Here is a 27,176-nt window from a genome sequence, read left to right on the forward strand (position 1 = left end):
TAAATTGCAGGATAATCTGTTCTGAGAGATTATAAGGATTAGGTTGTTGAACATGTACTAACATGTACTAATCTGATGGGTGATATTTAGAGAAACAGATTATCAGTGGTGTGAAGGAGTTCAAATAATTGAAAACTACAGTGTCATGGAGGCTTTCAAAGTGGACACAACATTCCTTGGATAATGGCAAAGCTTAAGGCAGAAAGGAAGATGGGATAAGGTACCAGTCTTCAAAAGTGAGGGAACAATGACCAGAATGTTGATAGATGAGCATAACAAGGATAAATATAGAACAGTATTGCCAGATGGTGCTGTCAGAGTCGGACACAATTGAGCGACTTCACTTTCATGCACTGGAGAAGGAAATGGCAACCCACTCCAGTGTTCTTGCCTGGAGAATCCTAGGAACAGCGGAGCCTGGTGGGCTTCCATCTATGGGGTCACACGGAGTTAGACACAACTAAAGCAACTTAGCAGCAGCAGCAGCTGTCAGAGTCGTAGTTGTTCTACATTTATTCAGTTAGACAGTTTTTATTGAGCTCCATGCTGCAGTTTGTGGGGTCACAAAGAATTGGACATGACTTATCAACTGAACAACAATGATAAGGATGGGCTTCCCAGGTGGCTCAGTGGTAAAGAATCCACCTGCCAATGCAGGAGATGTGGGTTTGATCCCTAGATTGGGAAGCTTCCCTGAAGGAGGGCATGGTAACTCACTCCAGTATTCTTTCCTGGAGAATCCCGTGGACAGAGGAGCCTGGTGGGCTACAGTCCAAGGAGTCACAAAAAGTCAGACACAACTGAGCACACACCCATGGTATGCATAAACATTGGGGATCCAATCTGTGTAAGATATTCACTAGACACTTAAGATCTTAAGCAACTAGTAACCAGGATATATTTTAGGAAGAGCTTATACTGCACAAATATAGAGACAAAATTATTTGAAGGACAATTTTTTTTTTTTAAGAACAGAAACACATGCATGCAAGGGAATTCCCTGGAGCTCCAATGGTTAGGACTCCACCAATGGCCCAGGTCCAATCTCTTGTTGGGGAATTATTAAGTTGGTGCAAAAGTAATTATGATTTTGCATTGTTGAAATTTGCCATTTGATATTGGAATACATTCTTAAATGTGGTTATGCTATACATCATTTTAAGGCACATTTCTTGCTTTATGTTTTTTTTGTTTTGTTTTTTTGCTAGTGACTTATTACTTGCTGCATATTTTATATTTATTTTAGACTAGGGAATTGGTGTTAGACAAAAAGCAAATTTGAGCAATTTTCTTATTCTGGTCCAAAATGGGTGGTAAAGCAATAGAGACAACTCACAATATCAACAAAGCATTTGGCCCAGGAACTGCTGGTTCAAGAAGTTTTGAAAAGGAGACAAGAGCCTTGAAGATTATAAGCACAGTAGCCAGCCATCAGAAGTTGACAACAACCAATTGAGAACCATCATCGAAGTCGATCCTCTTATAACTACATGAGAACTTGGCAAAGAACTCAACATTGACCATTCTACAGTTGTTTGGAATTTGAAGCAAACTGGAAAGGTGAAAAAAGCTCAGTAAGTATGTGCTCCATGAGCTGGCTAAAACCTAAAAAATATTGTCATTTTTTAAGTGTCATCTTCTCTTATTTTACACACAAACAATGAACCATATCTCGATCAGTTTGTGATGTGGAATGAAAAGTGGACTTTATATGATAACCGGTGATGATCAGTTCAGTGGTTGGGCCAAGTAGCTTCAAAGCACTTCTCAAAGCCAAACTTGCATGGAAAAATCATTTATGGTTACTGTTTGGTGGTCTGCTGCTGGTCTGATGCACTACAGCCTTCTACATCCCTGCAAAATCATTACATCTGAGAAGTATGCTCAGCAAAATGATGAGAGGCACTTAAACTGTGATGCCTGCAGCTGGCATTGGTCAATAGAAAGGCCCACTTCTTCTGCATGACAACGCTGGACCACACATTGCACAGCCAATGTTTCAGAAGTTAAATGAATTGGGCTACAAAGTTTTGCCTCTTCCTCTGTATTCACCTGACCTCTTGCCAACTGACTACCACTTTTTCAAGCATCTTGACAACTTCTTGCAGGGAAGATGCTTCCACAACCAACCAGCAGGAGGCAGAAAATGCTTTCAAAGAGTTTGCTGAATCCCGAAGTATGGAATTTTACACTACAGGAATAAACAAACTTATTTCTCATTGGCAAAAATACATTGACTTTAATAGTTCCTATTTTTATTCATAAAGATGTGTTTTAAGCCTTGTTATAATTATTTCAAGTTCACAGTCCGAAACCACAATTACGTTTGCACCAACCTAATGAGCTCCTGCAAGCCATATGGCTTAAAAAAAAAAAAAAAGACAGAAAAGAGAAAGAAATACATGCTAAGACAACTGGTATCAGGAGTGTTCTTAGGAAGCAGATTCTAAAAATGGGAGATATAGACTTTGGCCACTTCCAACTGGCGGGCAAATCACTAGTTGTAGGTTGCATGTTAATATTCCCTGGAATGTTGAAGTAGTTATTCATCTGTTGTGAACTTAGAGGAAGTCCAAGTGAAAGGGAATGTATTGGCTTATGCAATCTCTCTGGCATTTAAGAAAAAAGGGAGAAACTGTAATAACATTTGTACAATGTGGTGGTCATTGTTCAGGGCGGGTGATACTTTGCAAAGAAAAAAATAACAAGTTCTGTTCAATCAATCAAGTTCTGTACAATCAATCACCAAATGAAGGCACAATATAAGTTAGATGGCTCCTTTTCTGTTAGTTGCTCAGTCATGTCTGACTCTTTGTGACCCCAGGGGCTGTAGCTCAGCAGGCTGTTCTGTGCATTGAATTCTCCAGGCAAGAATACTAGAGTGGGCTACCATGCCCCTCTCCTTAGCAGTGTGTAAAGAGACTCTCATCTGCTACCACAGGTCTGACAGAGCTAAAGATCAGACTCAGGACTTAATTGCTGCAATCACCACAATTTCAGAAAAATGTTGAATGGATTCTTATGCTGGGCAAGTGGCCTGTCCAAGTCAAAGCTCTAAAAGGTAAAGAGTTGGAAGCTGGAATATGGAATAGTGATACTTGTGTAAATGAATTTGAGAACCTCTAACTTCCAGAATTTCTTCAATCCTCAGCCTATAGAATTGGTTCATGGTGTCATTAAAGAAGAGCTTCCTTGCTTGCCTTTTTACCGTGCAGAGAACCTTTACACTGTGCAGAGGACCACAGTGTTATGTGCTCTCTTTGAACACATATTCCTGTGTCCACAAGACCAATATCTATATTCAAATCTGTGCATGGACCCTAGAACTAATAAGTAAGCATAAGAAGGTTGCAGAATACAAGGTCAACAAATAAAGTCAATAAATTTCCAAACTAGGTACACCATTTTACATCCCCACAAGCAATGCAAGGTGTTTTTAGTTTTTCCATATCCATGCTAACACTTGTCATTTTTCTTTTTTTGGTTTGTTTTTTTTTTTTCCCTTAATTTTTGTTTTATATTGGAGTATAACTGATTAGCAATGTTGTGTTAGTTTCAGATGTACAACAATGTGATTCAGTTATACATATACATGAATCTATACCTTTTCAAATTCTTTTCCCATTTAGGTTATTAAAGGGTATTGAGCAGAGTTCCCCATGCTATATACAGTAGGTCCTTGTTAGTTATCTATTTTAAGTACAGTAGTATATACATGTCATTTCAAACTCCCAATCTATTTCTTCCCCTACCCTTTCATCCTGGTAACCATAAGTTCATTCTCTAAGTCTGTTTCTATCTTGTAAATAAGTTCATTTTTATCACTGCTTTTTAGATACCACATATAAGCAATATCATATGATATTTGTCTTTCTCTCTCTGACTTACGTCACTTAGTATGATAATCTCCAGGTCCATCCACATTCTCTGACATAAATCATAGGAATATCTTTTTTAATCCATCTCCAAGAGTAATGGAAATAAAAACAAAAGTAAACAAATGGGACCGAGGTAAACTCAAAAGCTTTTGCACAGAAAAGGAAACCAAAAACAAAATGAAAAGACACCCCACAGAATGGGAGAAAATATTTGCAAATGATGTGACTGACAAAGAATTAGTCTCCAAATTTTACAAATAGCTCATACAGCTCAACACCACAAAAACAAACAACCCAATAAAGAAAAAGAAATAGACATACCTAAATAGACATTTCTCCAAAGAAGACATACAGATGTCCAAGAGGCACATGAAAAGATGATCAATGAAATATAGGTCAAAACTATAATGATATATCACCTCACACCAGTCAGAATGGTCATCATCCAAAAATCTACAAACAATAAATGCTGGAGAGGGTGTGGAGAAAGGGAACTCTCCTACACTGTTGGCGGGAATGTAAATTGGTACAACCACTATAGAGAACAGTATGGAGAGTCCTTAAAAAACTAGGAACAGAACTACCATATGACCCAGGAATTCCACTTCTGGGCATATATCCAGAGGAAACCATAATTCAAAAAGATGCATGCACTGTAATGTTCATTACAACACTGTTTACAATAGTCAAGACACAGAAGCAACCTAAATGTACATTAACAGAAGAATAAAAAAGACACAGTACATATATACAGTGGAATATTACTCAGCCATTAAAAAGAATGGAATAACATTGTTTTAAAAAATTACATCCACGTAGTGGGTGTGAAAAGGTATCTCATTGTGGTTTTGATTGGCATTGCTCTAAAGACTAGTGATGTTGAGCATCCCTGATGTGCTTATTGGCCATTTGTATATCTTCACTGGATAACTATTCAAGTCTTTTCCCCTTTTTTTGTGTTACAGGCATGTCTCATTTTATTGTGCTTTGTAGATATAATGGAGTTTTTTTTACAAGTTGAAGGTTTCTGGCAATCCAGAATTGTTGGATGATAGCATTTTTCTAGAAACAACATATTATGTAAATCAAGATATGTACATTTTTCAACATAATGCTATTGCATACTTCATAGACTACAATATAGTATAACATATGGTATATGGAGTAAAGGAAATATACCCATCTGAATGCAGAGTAGCAAAGAACAGCAAGGAGAGATAAGAAAGCCTTCCTCAGTGAACAATGCAAAGAACTAGAGGAAAACAATAGAATGGGAAACACTAGAAATCTCTTCAAGAAAATCAGAGATACCAAGGGAACACTTCATGCAAAGATAGGCACAATAAAGGACAGAAATGGTATGGACCTAACAGAAGCAGAAGATATTAAGAAGAGGTGGCAAAAAAAAAAAAAAGAAGAGGTGGCAAGAACATGCAAAACAACTCTACAAAAAAAGATCTTCATGACCCAGATAACCACAATGGTGTGATCCCTCACCTAGAGCCAGACACCTTAGACAGTGAAATCAAGTGGGCCTTAGGAAGCATTGCTATGAACAAAGTTAGTGGAGGTGATGGAATTCCAGCTGAGCTATTTCAAATCCTAAAAGATGATGCTATGAAAGTGCTGCACTCAGTATGCCAGCAAATTTGGAAAACCCAGCAGTGGCCACAGGACTGGAAAAGGTCAGCTTTAATTCCAGTCCCAAAGAAAGGCAATGCCAAAGAATGTTCAAACTACTGCAAAATTGCACTCATTTCACAAGCTAGCAAAGTAATGCTCAAACTCTCCATGCCATGCTTCAACTGTACGTGAATCGAGAACTTCCAGAAGTTCAAGTTGGATTTAGAAAAGGCAGAGGAACCAGAGACCAAATTGCCAACATATGTTGGATCATAGAAAAAGCAAGAGCATTCCAGAAAAACATCTGCTTCATTAAATATTCCAAAGTCTTTGACTATGTGGATCACAACAAACTGTGGAAAATTCTTAAAGAGATGGGAATGGCAAAGAGATGGGAATGGCAGACCACCTTACTAGCCTTCATGAGAAACATGTATGCATGTCAAGAAGCAACAGTTAGAACTGGGCATGGAACAATAGACTGGTTCCAAATAGGGAAAGGAGTATGTCAAGGCTGTATATTGTCACCCTGCTTATTTAACTTATATGCTGAGTACATCATGCGAAATGCTGAGTTGGATGAAGCACAAGCTGGAATCAAGATTGCCACAAGAAATATGAATAACTACACCACCCATATGGCAGAAAGCAAAGAGGAACTAAAGAGCCTCTTGATGAAAGTAAAAGAGGAGAGTGAAAATGCTGGCTTAAAACTCAACATTCAGAAAACTAAGATCATGGATTCTGGTCCCATCACTTCATGGCAAATAGATGAGCAAACAATAAAAACAGTGACAGGCTTTATTTTCTTGGGCTCCAAAATCACTGTAGATGGTGACTGCAGCCATGAAATTAAAAGACACTTGCTCCTTGGAAGTAAAGCTATGACCAACCTAGACAGCATATTAAAAAGCAGAGACATCACTTCGCTGACAAAGTTTTGTATAGTCAAGACTATGGTTTTGACTGCAGTCATGTACGGATGTGAAAGTTGGACCATAAAAAAAAGCTGAGTGCTTGTTCATTGCAGCACTATTTACAATAGTTAGAATGTGAAAGCAACCAAGATGTCTTTCAACAGATGAGTGGATAAAGAAGTTTTGATTCATATACACAATGAAATATTACTCAGCCATAAAAAGGAACACATTTGAGTCATTTCTAATGAGGTGAATGAACCTAGAACCTATTATACAGAGTGAAGTAAGTTAGAAATAGAAAGATAAATATCGTATACTAATGCATATATACAGAATCTAGAAAAACAGTATTGAAGAATTTATTTGCAGGGCAGCAGTGGAGAAACAGACATAGAGAGACTAGATTTATGGACATGAGGAGAGGGGAGGAGAGGGTCAGATGTATGGAGAGAGTAACATGGAAACTTACATTGCCATGTGTAAAATAGACAGCCAACAGGAATTTGCTATATGTCTCAGGAAACTCAAACAGGGGCTCTGTATCAACCTAGATGGGTGGGATGCAGTGGGAGATGGGAGGGAGGATCAAAAGGGAGGGAATATATGTATAACTATGTCTGTTTCATGTTGAGGTTTGACAAAAAACAACAAAATTCTGTAAAGCAATTATCCTTCAATTAAAAAAAACAATTTTTGTTTTTTAAAGCTGCGTACCAAAGAATTGATGCTTTTGAACTGTGGTGTTGGAGAAGACTCTTGAGAGTCCCTTGGACTACAAGGAGATCGAACCAGTCCATCCTAAAGGAAATCAGTCCTAAATATTCATTGGAAGGCCTAATGCTGAAGCTAAAGCTCCAATACTTTGGCCACCTGATGGGAAGAGCCAACTCATTGGAAAAGACCCTGATGCTGGGAAAGATTGAAGGCAGGAGGAGAACGGGATGACAGAGGATGAGATGGTTGGATGGCATCACTGACTCAAAGGACATGAGTTTGAGTAAGCTCCGGGAGATGGTGGTGGACAGGGAAGCCTGGTGTGCTGCAGTCCATGGGGTCACACAGAGTTGGACATGACTGAGTGACTGAACTGACTATCCCTCCCTCATCCCCTGACCTGCTCTCTATGATGTAGTGGCTGACACCCGCAGCCTGTAATTTGTAAACTCACTAACATTTTGTTGCCATCTTGGTTCAGCCAACTGTAGGCACCAGCAGGAGATTACAATGCAGATGAATGAAGCAGCTAGAGTTTTTCTCCTTTTTCCTCTAGATCAGGTGGCTCTCGTTCCATGGCTACATTTTCTCCATGGCTTCAACTCCCTTAAGACTGGCCCACCATGCCTCCCGATCCTATTGAATGCAACAATTAGACTCCAATAATACTACCATCTTTCTTTTTCTTCTCAGGATAGAGGTGGGAGTGACTTCCTCAAGTTGCTAATTGTTGGGTTCCCCAATTCTCCCTTGTTCGGCTTTTCTATCAGTTGTGAACCTGATCCCCTACATTAAATTCCCTGTGTTATATCTTTACTGTAGTTTCTATTTGCCTGGACAATCCCTGACTTTAACATGTGTGACCAATCATAGTGACAGATTTTCTAGCATTAAACTTATTCACCTTTATGGGATAAACCCAACTCAGTCACTGATAGTCAAATATGTTTGTGTCTGTTATAATTAATAACCCAAAACCAAACACCCCTGGATCATGAAACCTCCTCTTAATATTCTCTTTTGTCCTCTTTAAATCCTACTCAAAAATGTTTTTACACACTTTAGAGTGTGTATATATATACATACATATATAGATTATAATAGCATAAGTAATAATGATATATTCAACTTGCAAAATTTTTAAGCAGTACACATGAAGCTATATAATACTATCTGTATGATACAGCCCAAGTGATACTCAGTGAGAAATGTATAGTTTTCAATAGATGTCTTAGAAAATAAGAAATATTTAGAACAGATAAATACCTCAAGAAAGTACAGAGTTAATAGCATATTCAATCTAAAGAAATAGAAACCAGGAAATAATGAAGATAAATGCAGAAAAAATGAAATAGAAACAGCAGAGCCAATTAACATAAGTTTTTATAAGATGATTATATTTGCAAATATGGTTACTAAAAAAAGATCAGGACAAAAGCATGACATAGACTTGTACAAAATTTAGATGAAGAGATTTTAATACAAGGGAACATAAGTTCCCTCAGGATAACCACACGGTGGACAAAGAAATGTTTTCACATATAGAGGTTATTTCAGCTAGTAGAGTAAGAAAGAATGAGAATGAACATTCTGTGACCCCTAAAGGATTGATAAACGTAATAATCATGGACTGCTGACATCTTCACAAAGAAAGACCAGGCATTATACACCTCCTAATGGAAGTATACCACACAACCTAGAGAGTGGTCTTCTGAAAGAAAGAAAACAAACTTTTCTAAGGCATACCCACAAAAAGGGAGAGGGGAAATTATGCAACTCATTTTCCCCAGCCAGCTCTCCTTGTTTCAGAAACCAAATGAGGACATTGCCCTCCATCCCCATGAAAAGAATACTTGAACAAAGCTCATTCACGTAGTAATAAATAGCATAAAATAGCATAGTCAACAAAGTAGTGAATTAAATGAGCAAATGGGCTGTGCCCAAGAAATGAAAATATGATTTAACATTAGAAAATATTTTCAGTTGTAGTTCCATACAATAACAAATTAGAAGAGAAAAAAAATATGATTGTGCCAATGGATATAGAAAAAGCCTCTGAGAGAAATTCAACATGAGTTAATGGTACAAACTTCTAGCAAACTTAGAAAGAACTTGCTTTTCCTAAATTATACACCAAACATAGTCAGGTGTAAAATGTCAGAAGTATTCTCATTCAAGTCATGAACAAGACATATATTCTCACATCTACTGATCAAAATTGCACTGGAACACAAAGCCAGAGATACAGATACCAAAATGAATAAGGTATATAAATATTGTAAAGAGATATACTTGTAACAATATCATCATCTGCCTAGAAAATTAAAAGGAATCACTGTGTAGAATATCCAAATAAATAAAAGACTTCAGAAAGAACATGTATGGGAGATTAGTCAATACAATTAAGTGAAAAGCTTTGGCACACAAAGGCCATAATTAATTACCCCATGTAATAGACAAAATCCCATTCACAAATTAGCACATGTAACAGCAACAAAATCCAGAATCCATCTAAAAGGAATTACAAATCACACCAAAAAATGTATATGATATCTTTAAGAAGGCAAACATAAAACTTTCCTGATAGATTAAGATTTTTTTTTAAGTCCCCTCAAAATTGAAATATGCCATGTTCACTGATGTGAAACAAAATACGGTAAAGACGTCAATTCTCCTTGAGTTACTTACAGATTTAGTGACTTACGTATAGTTGCTAAAATGTCAATCAAGTTTGGGCTGCTGTCCTCCACTCCCAAAATCAAACCTGGAAAACCACAGAACGGAGAATGAAAGAAAATAAAAAATGTTGTATTAGTCTCCTAGGATTGCTGTATTAAACTACCATGAACTGGGTGTCTTAAGCAACAGAAATTTATTCTCTTACAGTTCTGAAAGCCAGATGTCCAAAATCAATTCCATTAGGCTGAAATGATGCTACTGGAAAGCCCACATGCCCTCTGGAAACTGTAGGTTGGTGGTCCCCAAGCTTTTGGCACCAGGGATCAGTTGTGTGGAAGACAAATTTTTCCATGGACAGAGGGAGGGATGGTTTCAGGATGATTCAAGCACATGACATTGTGTACTGTATTTCTAGTATTACATCAGCTCCACCTCAGATCATCAGGCATTAGACCCCAGAGGTTGGGGACCCCTGCTCTAGGGGAAAGCCCATTCCTTACCTTTTCTAGCTTCTTGTAACTTCTGGCATTCCTTGGCTTATGGGAACATGACTGAAATCTTCAAGGTCAACATCTCCAAATAGCTCTCTGCTCCATCTTCACATTGCCTTCTCAGCTTGTCAGTTCTCCTGCCTCGGTCTTGTAAGGAAACATGTGATTCTATTTAGGACCCACCTGGATAATCCAGGCTAATCCCCCCATAGAAAGATTCTTAATTACATCTTTAAAGACCCTTTTCCCAAAGAAGGCTCTAGGGATTGGAATAGGAGATCTTTGGGAGGGCCATTTTTCAGCCCACCAAAAATATCAACAACTAAGTCTAAACAAAAAAACATGAGAAACCCTTGGTGGAGAAAAAAGATGTGGTACTCGGTGAGAGGGTGGGAAGTGGCAGACAAGTTTGTGAAGGTCCATAGCCAAAAATACACCTCAAATGAAGGGAGGTGGGAGGAATATTTTTAAACATACCACCTCAGCCCACAGAGGCCAGTAGGCCCAGGGCAGTTTCAGGAAAAATTAGGTTGATTGATGCAGTATGACTCCAGAGCCTGTGTTAATCACCACCTGAAATCACTTGAGTAAGTGAAGCCTGGCCTTGAAAACATATTTTTTAATTTATTTATGTTTTAATTAAAGAATGATTGCTTTATAGAATTTTGTTGTTTTCTGTCAAACCTCAACATGAATCAGCCTTAGGTATACATATATCCCCTCCCTTTTGAACCTCACTCCCATCTCCCACCCCATCCCACCCCTCTAGGTTGGTACAGAGCCACTGTTTGAGTTTCCTGAGGCATACAGCAAATTCCCATTGGCTATCTATTTTACAAATGGTAATGTAAATTTCCATGTTACTCTCTCCATACAATCTCACCCTCTCCTCCCCTCTTCCCATGTCCATAAGTGAAAACATATTTTTGATAAAAAGAATGTTCTAAAAGTGGAATAGCAACTATAAGGGTAAAACACAGACACAAACAGATCCTTCATAAAAATATGCTTCATAAAATATAAAAATAAAATATATTCATAAAATATATTCCTTAATATCAATGAGGCTTAAGAAAAATGGAAATCACTATACTGGATAATTCAGTGTGAGAACTTCAAAAGAGCAGGACCTCCCCAAATCACACTGGTCTCCCACTTCAGTGTAGGAAATAAAGTGTTAGAACAAAATGTTTCCAAAGTGTATGTCTGGCTGGTGAAGAGACCCACAGGAAGACGAGCTGTTTTTCTGAATATCCACCACCTGTCATGGGGCAGTGCTGCTCTCCCATCTAGCATCTAGCTTGGGAACCGAAACCTTTCTCTGGAAGGTTTGCAGCTGAGCAAACGCATCTCAGCTGGCAGAAAAGAAGGAACCTACCAGAGAGCATTTAATCAGGAAGGCAGCAGCCAAGAGAAGTACATTTATGAGTGAGGACTGAGGAGTCCAACCCCCGCCCCCCAGAACCGTGTGGTCCCTGCAGTACCCTGTTCCATCCCTGATGTCAATCCTGGGAGACTCCCAGTAGGTTTGTCGGGATCTGCACTGCCCTCCTCTTTTCTGACTCTTGCGAACTCCAAGGTGACCCGTGATTAAGGGAAGTGGCCCTCAGGGGGAGGGGGCGCCGGCAATTCCAAGAGTCAAACTGATCCTGTGGGATGACTGAATTGCCCGCCAAACAGAAGAGAATGGGTCTCCACTTCTTCTGAGCCCGTTTTCAGCTCTCGGAAGCCCTGTGCAGGGTCCTTGGATGTAGTTGCCGACTTCAACCTTGGGAATCTGAAGACGAGGCTTCAACTGCAGTGATTGCACTCAGGTCAGCAAAGGGACGAGACCCAGACTCTGCCAGTTGTCAGAGGGAGGATCCTGAAGAAACTGCAGACACCTGCCTTTTCCATCTGCCTCATGAGGCCCCAGGTATGGTTGACAGATGACCCCTCCCATCCACACTTCACTGTCATGGCCTCACGGAGATGGTGCTCTTGGCCTGCAGGGCACATCTCAGACCAGCAGAAGAAAGGGGACCCAGGCCCTGACAGGAGTAAATAGGAACACCTTGAGGACTGAGATGTTGCCCACCTTAGAGCCAGAGGGGTATCCTCACAGAAATTCACCCCAACCAGTGGTGTCAGCCCCAGAGACCTGGGCAAGTGCTGGCAGGATAAGCCCTCTCCCCATTCTGGGTCAGGGATCTTGGGAGGCGAGATGATCGGTCTGATGGGGCATCAGGTCGGCAGGCCAAGAAGGCCCAGACCCTCTCACTAGGCATGAAAGCAAGGCCCATAAGAGACTGGTGAAGGGGAGAGCCCACTGCAGAAAGGTGGGCCCAGCCCTGTCCTCACTGTCTGCCCAAGGAAGGGTTTCCATTGTGATGTTTCCTACTTCAGCTTTCAGAGTCTGAAAGGGGTGAGGCTTCCTCAGGGATGGCCTGGGGCCAGTAGGGGGTGAAGTCCTAGGGGCGGCCCCACCTTGACGTGAGGACCCTGAGAGACAGCAAAGAAAGGTTTTCCGTGCAGACATTCAGAGCCCCACCAAAACCAAGAGGCTGTGCTCAGCCCTGGGCCACTCCCTGACCCAACTCTACCCTGTCAGGAGTAGCTGTGACGACACTGAGCAGAACCGAGGGGTCCTCACTGCAGAGAAAGGGTGGCCCACGGAAACCTGCCCTGCTCTTTGCTCCAGCCTGGGAGACCTCAGGTAGGAGCCACTGGGTGCGGACTCTAGGCACTCTGGTGTCGGGGAGGGCAGGCTCAAGGAGATGTCAGGTGAGGGCTGGCTGAGAACCTGCCCAGATGGGAAGGCAGATTGGAGGGTACCCCCTACCCCAGAACAGATGGCCTCTACCCTGCTGTGGTACCGGAGAGGCCTTGGGCAGAGGCGGCCGGTAGTGGTAGGTTGTGCTCCCATCATGGGGCTTGGGTCCCTCACAGAGAAGCAAGGCTGCAACCTGAGGATGCCAAGTCTGCTCAGCTGTGGAGGATGTGAGGCGGGCTTGGTCAGGTGTAAAGATGAATCGTATGATGGGCCCTCCTAGCCTAGATATGGGTGGCCCCCCTCTCCCGCCTCTGAAACCTGTGCAGCCCCTGCTAGCAGCCTTGGGAGACCCTGGGCAAGTGGAGTCTTATGTGGCACCCCTTCTCTTCTTCCTCTGGGGGACGTCAGCAGAGTGATAGGGCCTAGATGCTGGCAGGGGAAAGTGCTGGGACTCTGAAGGAGCACTGAGGGAACCATCCACCTCACGACAGTAGGGACATCACAGAGCTTGGCCCCACCACTGCTGCCAATACTGCAGGGCCCACAACTGTGTCTGTAGTCTGCATCCTGAGGAATCCTTTCAGTTTCCCTCCTCAAGAGTTCTAAGATCTGGGAGGTGACAGCCATACTCTGAGGCCTGGGTTCTCAGGTCAGCATATGAGAGAAGGCCTGAACAGCTGCAGCAGTCAAAACGAGGTGCACACCCTGAATGTCTCCCAAGGTCCTGCCCACCCCAAAACAGAATCCACAGTGCCTGACCCCACCTGGCCTACTCTCAGCCCTGGAATCCTTGGGCTCTACCCTGAGGAACTATCTTGCTTCTTTCGTTCTTAGGCTGACAAGAACAGCAGCCTGTGACACCTGGGAGCTCCCCTAAAGAGGAGACCTGTAAGCTTCCTTTGTCAGAGCTATCCTGGGTGGGGGAATTTTCTCAGCTGAGGCCACTGACCATCTCTCTTGCTCTCCCAGGGTCCCATTGTCCTGCTGGCTACATCCAATACCAGCCATCATGTCTCTGGGTCAGAAGAGTGAGTGCTGCAAGCTTGAGGAAGACCTTCAGGCCCCAAAAGAGGCACAGGGCCTAGAATGTGTGCAGGCTCCCATGGCTCAGAAGGAAGAGGCCACCTCCTGCCCCAAGTCCACCATCTCCTCTTCCCTTACCCCATTGATCCCTGGAACTACAGAGGAGGTGCCTGCCACTGGGGCACTGAGTGCTGTCCAGAGTTCTCAGGGAGCCTGCTTCTCACCCACTGCCACCTCAGCCACTCCACTGAGTCAAACTGATGAGAATTCCAGAAGCCAATTGGAGGAGGAGCCCAGCATCTCCCAGACTCCACCAGATCCTGAGTCTTCGCTCAGTGGTGAGCTAAACAACAAGGTGGCTGAACTGATGCAGTTCCTGTGTGTCAAATATGTAACAAAGGAACCCATCACAAAAGCAGAAATGCTGAGGAGTGTCATCAGAGAACACAAGGAAAACTTCCCTGAGATCTTCAGCAAAGTCTGTGAGTGCATGGAGGTTGTCTTTGGCATTGAAGTGAAAGAAGTGGACCCCACGGGACACTCCTATGAGCTTGTCAAAACGCTCAACCTCACCTATGATGGGATGCTGAGTAATGATGGGGGAATGCCCAAGACTGGCTTCCTGATACTTATCCTGGGTATGATCTTCATGGAGGGCAACTGTGCCCCTGAGGAGAAAATCTGGAAAGCATTGAATACGATGGGGGTGTATGCTGGGCAGGAGGATTTCATCTATGGGGAGCCCAGGAAACTCATCACCAAAGATTTGGTGGAGGAACAATATCTACAGTATCGGCAGGTGCCTCACAGTGATCCTCCACGCTATGAATTCCTTTGGGGTCCAAGGGCCTATGCTGAAACCAGCAAGATGAAAGTCCTGGAGTTTTTTGCCAAGATCAGTGGGACTGACCCCACTTCCTTCTTATTCTGGTATGAGGAAGCTTTGAGAGATGAGAGAGCCCAGGCCAGAACTGCCCCCGGGGATGATACTACTGGCCATGGCCAGTGAAAATTCCAGTGTCATGTCCAGCAACCTCTTCTGCCCTGAGTGAAGTCCAAAGCAGTTTCTTCAGTCTTCATCTGAAGACAACAGTCAGTGTTCCATGTAATGGAGGGCTAGGGTGGAACAGTCTATTAGCATTTTCATGTTTCTATTGTATATGGGTGATTTGGACATATAACTTTTTTTTTATTTGTTTTTCTCCCCCAAATATTGTTTAATAAAGTTTAATTAGCTCCAGAATCTAAGCTTATGAGTGACAATGATCACACAGTTATAGCTGTTTATCACATATAAGAGTTTTACAATTTTGCAAACACACTGAGAAACCCCCCAACTTTCCTTGTGATCTGAAACAAGGCATTAGAATAGGATTTGCTTGGAAATGTGAAAGTACCCAGCAGAAAAGTTAAGGATGAAGGGACTTCCTAAGTGGCTCAGTGGTAAAGAATCTGCTTGCAATGCAGAACCACAGAAGATGGTGGATTCAATCCCTGGGTCAGGAAGATCTCTGCAGAAGGAAATGACAACCCACTCCAGTATTCTTGCCTGGACAATTCCATGGACAGAGGAGCCTGGTGTTCTATAGTCTGTGGGGTTGCAAAGAGTCAGACACAACTGAAGCAGTTAGCATGCATGCATGCAGGAATACAAGAAAAGTATAAAGGATGGCTAATTAGGTTCACTTATCTCTTCTAGTCTGTAGTTTTTATTAAATGATACATACCTGGATATGCTTGGCTTATTCAAGAACATGAGAGAAAGTAAATCTTAAATCTTTCTCACTGATTCATTTCTTTGCCAAACATGAATTGATGGAAAGCCCTGTGTTAGAGATGGTCATCCTAGCCTAAGCAGGACACATCCCTCCCAGAGATTGGCAGGGTCTAGAAGCAGCAATCAGATGAAGAGATGGTGAGGCATCCTCTAGGAGCCATTAGGGTAAAAGAACAGGTGAGAAGGTGGGGTTCCAGGGAAGAGCAGGTAAGTATAAATACCCTGAGCCAAGATGGCTTAAGGCTTTAGGAAACCACAGTCGCTTATGTAGAGGTTCATTTTCAGTTATGCTGGGTGGTGGCAGGGGCCTAACTCTCAAAAGCTGTGTCTCACAATTGATAGAGGGTTTCCCTGGTGGATCAGATGGTAAAGAATCCACCTGCAATGCGGGAGACCTGGGTTACATCTCTGGGTCAGGAAGATCCTCTGGAGGAGGGTATGGCAACCCACTCCTGTTTTCTGGCCTGAAGAATCTCCATGGTCAGAGGAGCCTGGCAGGCTATACAGTCCATGGGGTCACAAAGAGTCAGTCATAACTGAGTGACTAAGCACAAGCACAATTGAGAGAAAAGTCTGGAATGGAGGTGTTCTTAGCAGTTCCTTTTGGATCCTGGATAAATCAGAGGGCAATCCCTACCCAAGCAAGTATGGAAAGTGTCCTGAATTCTTGTAAAACCCCAGTGTACGAACTAGGCGTTCTATACAAACCGTCAGCAAGTATTTCCTGACAAATAGGATAATACTCTCTGGAAGTGATGCCAAGAAGTTGCTAGGCTGGCATTCTTTTCCCTGGCCTGAGAGACCCAGAGACTTCTACATTAAGATGACATTGTAATTAGGTTATCTTGAGTGCACTGTGGCCAAATCTAAACAAGAACTAGATTTTCGATCAGGGGAAAATGAGAATACCATTTTTGGATGGGAGAACAGCTGGGATGGAAAAAAAAGACTTAGTCTTTGACTTGAATTCTAAGACTTTTGAGTGGAATTCATCTCCGGAAGACTAACCCACACCTGATTTAATTACATATTATCCAAGGGGAATTTTATGGAATTTTGTTTACAAAGCAGCATATTTGACTTATTAAGTCTCTGATGTCTTACAGCACTATATATTCTGAGAGGTGTTCAGTTCAGTCGCTCAGTTGTGTCCGACTCTTTGCGACCCCATGGACTGCAGCATGCCAGGCCTCCCTGTCCATCACCAACTCCCAGAGCTTACTCAAATTCATGTCCATTGAATCAGTGATAAATCCACTCATCTCATCCTCTGTCATCCCCTTGTCTTCCTACCCTCAATCTTTCCCAGCATCACAGACTTTTTAAAAGAGTCAGTTCTTCACATCAGGTGGCCAAAGTTTTGGAGTTTCAGCTTCAGCATCAGTCCTTCCAATGAATATTCAGGACTGATGTCCTTTAGGATGGACAGGTTGGATCTCCTTGCTGTCCAAGGGACTCTCGAGAGTCTTCTCCAACACCACAGTTCAAAAGCATCAATTCTTCGGTGCTCAGCTTTTGTTATAGTCCAACTGTCACATCCATATGTGACTACTGGAAAAACCATAGCTTTGACTAGATGGACCTTTGTTGGCAAAATAATGTCTCTGCTTTTTAATATGCCGTCTAAGTTGGCCATAACTTTTCTTCAAATGAGCAAGCGTCTTTTAATTTCATAGCTCTAGTCACCATCTGCAGTTATTTTGAAGGCCCCAAAAAAATAAAGTCTGTCACTGTTTCCACTGTTTCTCCATCTATTTGCCATAAAGTGATGGGACCACATGCCATGAACTTAGTTTTTCAGTGTTGAGTTTTAAGCCAGCTTTTCACTCTCCTCTTTCACATTCATCAAGAGAATTTTTGGTTCTTCACTTTCTGCCATAAGGGTGGTATCATCTGTATATCTGAAGTTACTGATATTTCTCCCAGCAATCTTGATTCCAGCTTGTGGTTCATCCAGTCCAGCATTTCTCATGATGTACTCTGCATATAAGTTAAATAAGTATTGTGACAATATACAACCTTGATGTACTCCTTTCCAGATTTGGAACCAGTATATTGTTCCATGTCCAGTTCTAACTGTTGCTTCCTGACCTGCATAAAGATTTCTCAAGAGGCAGATCAGGTGGTCTGGTACTCCCATCTCTTTAAGAATTGTCCACAGTTTGTTGTGATCTACACAGTCAAAGACTTTGGCATAGTCAATAAAGTAAAAGTACATTTTTTTTCTGGAACTCTCTTGCTTTTTCTATGATCCAAGAGATGTTGGCAATTTGATCTCTGGTTCTTCTGCCTTTTATGTATCCAACTTGAATATCTGGAAGTTCATGATTCACATACTGTTGAAGCCTGGCTTGGAGAATTTTGAGCATTACTTTACTAGCACGTGAGATGAGTGTAATTGTGTGGTAGTTTGAGCATTCTTTGGAATTGTCTTTCTTTGGGATTGGAATGAAAACTGACCTTTTTAGGTCCTACGGCCACTGGTGAGTTTTCCAAATTTGTTGGCATGTTGAGTGGAGCACTTTCACAGCATCATCTTTTAAGATTTGAAATCACTTAATTGGAATTTTGCCGGTGCCAGCCAGCAAAGTCGATCAGGTCCCGAGAACGTGCATGGCGGGGCTAAGAAAGAAACTAAAGCAAGAGACTACAACAAAGATGGGGTCGAGAGGTTCAGACACGTCTCCACGAAGGGATGCAGTCTGACACCAACTTTATTCAGCATCTTATATTTATACAGAAGATCATGAGAAAGACAAGACAGTTGACATTTTTTCTTGGTTGGCCTATACATCTTACAAACAGTCACAAGAAATCTTGAGAGCATGGGAATGGCTCCCTGTTATTATTTCTTACACCAAATAACATTTCCCTGTGCGTGAGAAGTTTGCACAGAACTCCAGGTGTCTGCAGTAATAAGCGCCTAATCTCTGGGGTGGCGGGACAGAGAGCTATGTTTGCAAGCAAACCCTCAAGGACTGAGGCAGCTCCCAGAGCTGTGTCCTTCGGACAAAGGACCCAGTTCTCATGGGCAGCTCCCCACAGAATTTCATCACCTCCACTAGCTTTGTTCATAGTGATGTTTCCTAAGGCCCACTTGACTTTGCATTCCAGGATGTCTAGCTCTAGGTGAGTGATTACACCATCGTGATTATCTTGGTCATGAGGATCTTTTTTGTATAGTTGTTTTGCATATTCTTGACACCTCTTCTTAATATCCTCTGCTTCTCATATGTCCATACCATTGTGCCCATCTTTGCATGAAATTCCCCATTGGTATCTCTAATTTTCCTGAAAAGATATCTAGTCTTTCCCATTCTAATGTTTTCTTTATTTCTTTGCACTGATCGCTGAGGAAGACTTTCTTATCTCTCCTTGCTATTCTTTGGAACTCTGCATTCAAATGGGTATATCTTTCCTTTTTTTCTCCTTTGCCTTTCACTTTCTTTTCACAGCTATTCGTAAGACCTCCTCAGACAGTCATTTTGCCTTTCTGCATTTATTTTTCTTGGGAATTGTCTTGATGCCTGCCTCCTGTATGATGTCACAAACCTTTGTCCATAGTTCTTCAGGCACTCTGTCTATCAGATCTAATCCCTTGAATCTATTTCTCATGTCCACTGTAAAATCATAAGGGATTTGATTTAGGTCATACCTGAATGGTCTAGTTTTTTCCCCCTACTTTCTTCAATTTAAGTCTGAATTTGGCTATAAGGAGTTCAGGATCTGAGCCACAGTCAGCTCCTGGTCTTGTTTTTGCTGACTGTATAGAGCTTCTCTCCCCATCCTTGACTGCAAAGAAAATAATCAGTCTGATTTTTGCATTGACCATCTGGTCATGTCCATGTGTAGAGTCTTCTCTTGTGCTGTTGGAAGAGGGTGTTTTATATGACCAGTGCATTCTCTTGGCAAAACTCTGTTAGCCTTTGCCCTGCTTCATTCTGTACTCCAAGGCCAAATTTGCCTCTTACCCCAAGTGTTTCTTGACTTCCTACTTTTGCATTCTTGTCCTGTATAATGAAAAGGAGATTGTTTTGAGGTGTTAGTTCTAGAAGGTCTTTTAGGTCTTCATAGAACCATTCAACTTCAACTTCTTCAGCATTACTGGTCGGGGCGTAGACTTGGATTACTGTGATATTGAATGGTTTGTCTTGGAAACGAACAGAGATCATTCTGTTGTTTTTGAGATTGCATCCCAGTACTGCATTTCAGACTCTTTTGTTGACCATGATGGTTACTCCATTTCTTCTAAGGGATTCTTGCCCACAGTGGTAGATATAATGGTCATCTGAGTTAAATTCACCCATTCCAGTCCATTTTAGTTCACTGATTCCTAAAATATCAACATTCACTCTTGCCATCTCCTGTTTGACCACTTCCAATTTGCCTCAATTCATGGATCAGGTTCCATGGATTCCAGGTTCCTATGCAATATTGCTCTTTACAGCATCAGACTTTACTTCCATCACCAGTCATATCCACAACTGGGTGTTGTTTTTGCTTTGTCTTCATCTCTTCATTGTTTTTGGAGTTAGTTCTTCACTGTTCTCCAGTAGCATATTGGACACCTACCAACCTGGGGAGTTCATCTTTCAGTGTCCTATCTTTTTGCCTTTTCATACTGTTCATGGGTTTCTCAAGGCAAGAATACTTAAGTGGTTGGCCATTCCCATCTCCATTGGACCATGTTTTGTCTGAGCTCTCTCCACCATGACCTGTCCATTTTGGATGGCCCTACACAGCATGGCTCATAGTTTCATCGAGTTAGACATGGCTGTCATCCATGTGATCAGACTTGTTAGTTTTCTGTGATTGTGGTTTTCAGTCTGTCTGTCCTCTGATGGAGAAGGATGAGAGGCTTATGGAAGCTTCCTGATGGGAAAGGCTGACTGAGGGAGAAACTGGGTCTTGTTCTGATTGCCGGGACCATGCTTCCTAAATCTTTAATCCAACTTTTTGTTGATGGGTGGGGTTGTGTTCCCTCCCTGTTATTTACCTGAGGACAAACTATGGTGGAGGTAATGAAGATAATAGCGACCTCCTTCCAAAGGTCCCCTGCATGCACTGCTGCACTCAGTGCACCTGACCCTGCAGCAGGCCACCACCAACCCACACCTCTGCCAGAGACTCCTGGACACTCTTAGGCAAGTCAGGGTCAGTCTCTGACTGCTGCTTGACTGCAACCCTCTTTAGAGAGTTCAGTTCAATGGGTTGTGTACCAGGTCTGGTGTGGGGAGAACAGACCCTGCTCCTTTCTCCTGGGTGCTGGTATGCACTGAGAGGTCCTGGATAAAAGCAAATTTCCACAGGAGAGGATGGAAGGTTCTAGGGTCAAAATAATAAATTAGAAACAACTGCTATTTGTCAGGAGCTTGGCTGAGCTGGAGTGAGAGCTAAGGTGTTAGAGTAACTGACTTAAAGCAACAAGCCAAACACAGTAGAGTTAAGCCTTTGATCACTTTCTGTGATAATTAATATAAGCAAGTTTGTAAAACAAGAAAAAGTCCCAAACCCTCCTGTTTCATTGTCCTCTAGTGAACGGAACACCAGTTAAGGGTCAGATAGATCAGCACAGATGTGGGTGGGGGTCAACTCCCTCTTGAGGGAGCTAGAACAAATGACTGTGGCAGTTTTATGGATCCTAGAATGAGAGGAAGGCAAGGAGGAAAGGCGAGGAGTGGGGAAAATAGGTGAGAAAAGTGTCTTCAAACCTCTTCCCTTCTGCCCTCATTGGAAGGCCTCAGCAGAGGTCCCAAAGTAGACCTCTCCCCAAGGCCTCAGATAAAGACATGAGAGTGAAAGCATAGAGTTAAGAATGCAAAAAGGAGACTAGAATGGCCTGCCAGTGGGGCCTGCGGCCTTGACTGCAACCCTCTTTAGAGAGTTCAGTTCAACGGGTTGTGTACCAGGTCTGGTGTGGGGAGGACAGCTTTTCTCCTTGAGGCCTGCCAGATAAACAAAGTCTTTACAGTGGCCCATGGTCAGGCCTAGGAAATTACACATTAGGATTTTTAACCAGAAGCCTGACTCCTCACCATTAGAGACCTGATATACCAGGGACTACCCCAGGAGCCTGACACACTTTCCATTCTGACAGTCCTACAAGACAGGGCTCAGCAAGCTCAAGAACCTAAGACTCACAGCACTGGACAATGTCTCCAGGCTCACATGGCTAGTAAATGACAGGGCTGGGACCAGACTTCTAGTCTAAATTCACCTTGAGCCCATGTTGTTCCCACGCCTCCCAGCCTGAAGTCGACCTTCCATCTCTTAATTCCTTTCTCATCTTGGTTCTCCACCATGTCTCTCAGGCCTTGAAAAGACAGTCTCTCCACCAAGATATCAAAAAGAGTCCTAAAGAAGAAAAAATGACAACACACATCAAACACGATTTGGGTGCTGTCTTTGGGCTTCATGAACCTAGTGTTTTCCTCTCCAACCCCCAGGCTTCCTTGAGAGCAGACTGGATTTCTGTCCACCCTCAGCACTTTTCTGATCTGCAGCACCCTTCCCCCATTCTTACTCAGCGTGCCCTCCTGTCAGACTGCCACCTGGTCGACTTTATCAGCTCTTTATTCTCTCTTCCTCTAAAGGAAAAGCCTAGATTCACCTGCCCTTCCTATGACATAAAGATAAAAAGCACTCTTCCTCCTTGTACAAGTTCCCTTGCTGTCCTATCCTTTACCCTGGAACCTCTCTGATAGCAATAGTTCCTTCAATTTCAAAGTTCATTTTTCTGTTTTTAACAATTATTATTTTTAAATCTGTTTTTTTAATTTTTTTATGTTATTAAATTATATTTTATTTATTTATTTGGCCACACAGCGTAGGAGATCTTAGTTTCCCAACCAGGGATCGAACGCACACCCCCTGCCTTGGAAGAACAGAGTCTTAATCATTGGACCACCAGGGAAGTCCTTCAAAGTCCACTTTGGACTCTGATGTTTAGATGCCTAGCAGTTCCCTGTTAGCCTCTTGAACACACACACAAAGTGTTTTTGAAAAGTGCTGGTGAGTAGAGTCTTGGCACACCATCTACTGGTTTCGGGCTATACATTAGAGAGTTTTTTTTTTTTTTTTAAACTACTCAGATATTTGCAGTAAGATTCTAAAGGGATATCTTTTTTAAATTGGCCAGTGAACATATCCACAGATGAATGAGCTTACCTAGGCATTTCAAAATGAAAGCATCTCATAAATGGTATATGAGGGAAGGCCATGGAAATGACTGTGGAATAAATATCTGCTTAGGCTGAATTCCTAAACCCTGGAATCCTCCTGGGAGGTAAAAATTGGTTCCCTGGTGGACGTGCTCATGCTGATTATAAAACAGCAAAACATATCCTTCCACTGCCTCTCTTCTGTCTATCTTTCCACACAGGAGAATTTTTTGGTGTACCTAATGTAATGCACTGCAGATGGTGATTGCAATCATGAAATTAAAATACACTTACTCCTTGGAAGGAAAGTTATGACCAACCTAGATAGCATATTCAAAAGCAGAGACATTACTTTGCCAACAAAGGTACATATAGTCAAGGCTATGGTTTTTCCAGTGGTCATGTATGGATGTGAAAGTTGGACTGTGAAGAAAGCTGAGCACTGAAGAATTGCTGCTTTTGAACTGTGTTGTTGGAGAAGACTCTTGAGAGTCCCTTGGACTGCAAGGAGATCCAACCAGTCCATTCTAAAGGAGATCAGTCCTGGGTGTTCTTTGGAAGGACTGATGCTGAAGCTGAAACTCCAGTACTTTGGCCACCTCATGCGAAGAGTTGACTCACTGGAAAAGACCCTGATGCTGGGAGGGATTGGGGGCAGGAGGAGAAGTGGACAACAGAGGATGAGATGGCTGGATGGCATCACCGACTCGATGGATATGAGTTTGTGTGAACTCCGGGAGTTGGTGATGGACAGGGAGGCCTGGCGTGGTGCAATTCATGGGGTCACAAAGAGTCGGACACAACTTAGCAACTGAACTGAACTGAACGGAATGGAATACTTGCTCTCAGGATTAAATTAACATACATGTAAAGGCTTAGAATAGTACCTGAGAAATGATAAGCACTATATAAGAATGTGTTATCATTAGCATAAAAAACCAGAGAAGGCAATGGCACCCTACTCCGGTACTCTTGCCTGGAAAATCCCATGGACGGAGGAGCCTGGTGGGCTGCAGTCCATGGGGTCGCTAAGAGTCGGACACGACTGAGCAACTTCATTTTCACTTTTCACTTTTATGCATTGGAGAAGGAAATGGCAACCCACTCCAGTGTTCTTTCCTGGAGAATCCCAGGGACAGGGGAGCCTGGTGGGCTGCCATTTATGGGGTCGCACAGAGTTGGACACAACTGAAGCAACTTAGCAACAGCAGCAGCAACAGCATAAAACAGAGACAATAAAAACAGTGATTACACTGTTGGATTGTGGGAGACAAATAAAATGATAAATATAAAGCTATCAAATGATGTATATAAAATGTATCAGTAATCAAGGAAAACCTTGTATAATAGATGTTTGGATTTTCTAACTTTCCTTAGCTTGCGTGATGCCCCAACACACTCTCTCAAAAACACAAATAACGAGTCTATCAACAAACAATGCTGATTATTTCCAGATAATCTACGACTTTCCAACAGACTGTGACCTCATTAATGTACATCCCTTTTAAGCTGGCCGTTTTATTTCTTATGCTTGTTCATTCTAGGCCCTTGAAAGAAAAGTAGCCATAAAATTATGAATTAAATTTCCTTAATAGTTATAGGACTCTTCAGATTATCTGTTTCATACTGAATGAGTTCTGGAAGTGGATGTTTTCTTAAAAATTGGTTTATTTCACCTAAATGTTGAAATTTATATGTAGACTCATTCATTGTCATAATTTAGAGCTAATATGAAAGGATATTCATGAGAAACATGAAGAATTTAAAAAAAATAGCAAGGGAATTAAAATATACAATATAAAGCACTTTAAATCAAGAGTGTGGCATTGGCACATTCTTGGAATTAACAGGAATTAACAGAGACCTTAGTGAAAATGAGTTTCAAGCTCAGGAAGAGTCCTGAATATGCATGGGCAACATATAAGAAAAGTGCTTTGGTTTTAACCTCAGCTGTTCTATTTTTTTAAAGGTGTAACCATGAACAAAGATTTTTGTGATCAGGTCCTCATTTGTAAAAGGAAATTGAAAACAGCACCTGTGTGTGAGGTTTGTTTGGACTCTTCTATAAAAAATAAAAGAAAATCTAAAGTTTCATTTCATTTTGCTTCCCTCAGACAACCAAAAGTATGGAGGTAGGCAAACAAGAGTTGGCATAAATGCTCAAAGAGGTCAAATCAAAAATCATTCTTACACCTTCCTGTTCATAACTACTTTAGTTAGTAGTTTAGTTACTAGTGGTCTTAAGAATACCATTGTATTTCAAGGCATTATATCTTCTTCTAGGGTGAAGAATAAAGATCAAAAGAAGTTGTGCCTGCATTAGAGAAACAAAATTTCCTCCCACATCCTCATTTTACATCTGAATTTTCTTTGGATTGATGCATATGGCTATCTTCAGCTTCAAGGGAACAAAGCAAAGTTGTCTTCTTTCATTACTGATTTAAATTCTAAACTGTTTCATGTTGAGAAAAAATAATTTCAAATAATGAATGCAAATTGTGTCTAGTAGCTGATAACATTATTGCCTATGTAAGATACATGGTCAAATACAAAGTAAAGCATGTTTTTATAATAGGAATGAAAAAATGGAGTTTGAAATGAATAATACAATATAACTGACACTAACACAAAGATAAAAATAAGTAATTAGGTATGAATTTAACAAAATAGACACCAGATAATTTTGCTGAATTCTACAAAACACAGAATGATGTAATTAGAGAAAGTGTAAGTAAATGGAGAGATATACAATTGTCATACATTGGAAGATGATATTGTTAAAATGCTAGCTCTGTCTGATTTGATCTAAATAGGTACAACTTAAACCATCAAAACTGTAGCAAACTTTCAGCAGATATTGACAACTTGATTCTAAAATGTATGTTTAATGGCACAGGAACTAGAATATCCAAAACACTTTTAGAAAAGAACAATGTTTGAAGATTCAAGCTATTCAATCTCAAGACTTACAATAAAGCTACAGTGTACATTATAGTGTTGGCACTAGGATTCACACTTTTATCAAAGTAACAAATGACAATCCCAGTGTCAAGGGACACACACATTCAATTGATGTTTAACAAAAGTGCAAAGGCAACTTAATAGATAATCTTTTCAACAAAGTTGGTGGAACAATAGAACATTTATAAGTATAAAAATGAACATTACCACATGCTGTGCAAAATACACGAAAAGCAACTAGAATTTGGTGGGACCTCAGGTTAGCCAAAGAGCCTTTAGATAAAATACCAAAAGCAAAATCATCAAATAATACATTGATAAATTGGACTTTATGAAAATTAAAAATTTTGCTCTGCAAAAAATACTGATAATGGGATAAAAAGACAAGCTGCAGATTGAGAAGAAAATTTGCAAATGGCATTTAATTATGTGATTACATCGGAGAAGGCAATGGCACCCCACTCCAGTACTCTTGCCTGGAAAATCCCATGGATAGAAGAGCCTGGTGGGCTGCAGTCCATGGGGTCGCTGAGAGTTGGACATGACTGAGTGACTTCACTTTCACTTTTCACTTTCATGCATTGGAGAAGGAAATGGCAACCCACTCCATTATTCTTGCTTGGAGAATCCCAAGGATGGCAGAGCCTGTTGGTCTGCCATCTGTGGGGTCACACAGAGTCGGACACGACTAAAGTGACTTAGCAGCAGCAGCATGTGATTATATATTACCTACGTAATAGAGAGTTCAGTTAAAATACGACAACGACATGTGATGATCATTTCATAATGTATTTAAATGCAAAATCACTATATTGTACACTGGAAACTAGCATAATAGTGTACATCAACACTTCAATTTAAAATTTTGGATGGTGGAGTAATCTTAAGAAAACAAAATAACAACAAAACCCATAAATGGGTCAAAAATCTGAAAGGCATTTTACCAAAGAAGATATATGTATTGAAAATGAGCATTGGAAAAGTTATTCAGCATTGTTATTCATTATGGAAATGAAAGTTAAAACCATAATAAGGTATCACTATATGTTTACTGGAGAAGGAAGTGGGAACCCACTCCAATATTCTTGCCTAGAAAATCCCATGGACAGAGTCTGAGCCTGGTGGCCTACAGTCCATGGGGTTGTAAAGAGTCAGACACTGCTTAGTAACTGAGTGTGCACACACACACATACACACA

General features: G+C 41.4%; 1 protein-coding gene across 1 annotated transcript; it reads left to right on the plus strand.

Moving 5' to 3' along the window:
• Positions 1 to 13,985: 13,985 nt before the first annotated feature.
• Positions 13,986 to 15,239, plus strand: LOC112445812 (melanoma-associated antigen 10-like). The gene has a single exon (XM_024989333.2). The coding sequence runs from the start codon at positions 14,067 to 14,069 to the stop codon at positions 15,087 to 15,089; it is 1,023 nt and encodes a 340-aa protein (XP_024845101.1). The 5' UTR covers positions 13,986 to 14,066; the 3' UTR covers positions 15,090 to 15,239.
• Positions 15,240 to 27,176: the final 11,937 nt, after the last annotated feature.

This window comes from Bos taurus, unplaced genomic scaffold (assembly GCF_002263795.3).
Source record: "Bos taurus isolate L1 Dominette 01449 registration number 42190680 breed Hereford unplaced genomic scaffold, ARS-UCD2.0 Super-Scaffold_1723_ScbfJmS_2085, whole genome shotgun sequence".
Taxonomy (NCBI): Eukaryota; Metazoa; Chordata; class Mammalia; order Artiodactyla; family Bovidae; genus Bos; species Bos taurus.

Coding starts and splice junctions, on each gene's coding strand:
- LOC112445812 (XM_024989333.2), top strand. CDS start 14,067: ATGTCTCTGGGTCAGAAGAGTGAGTGCTGCAAGCTTGAGGAAGACCTT.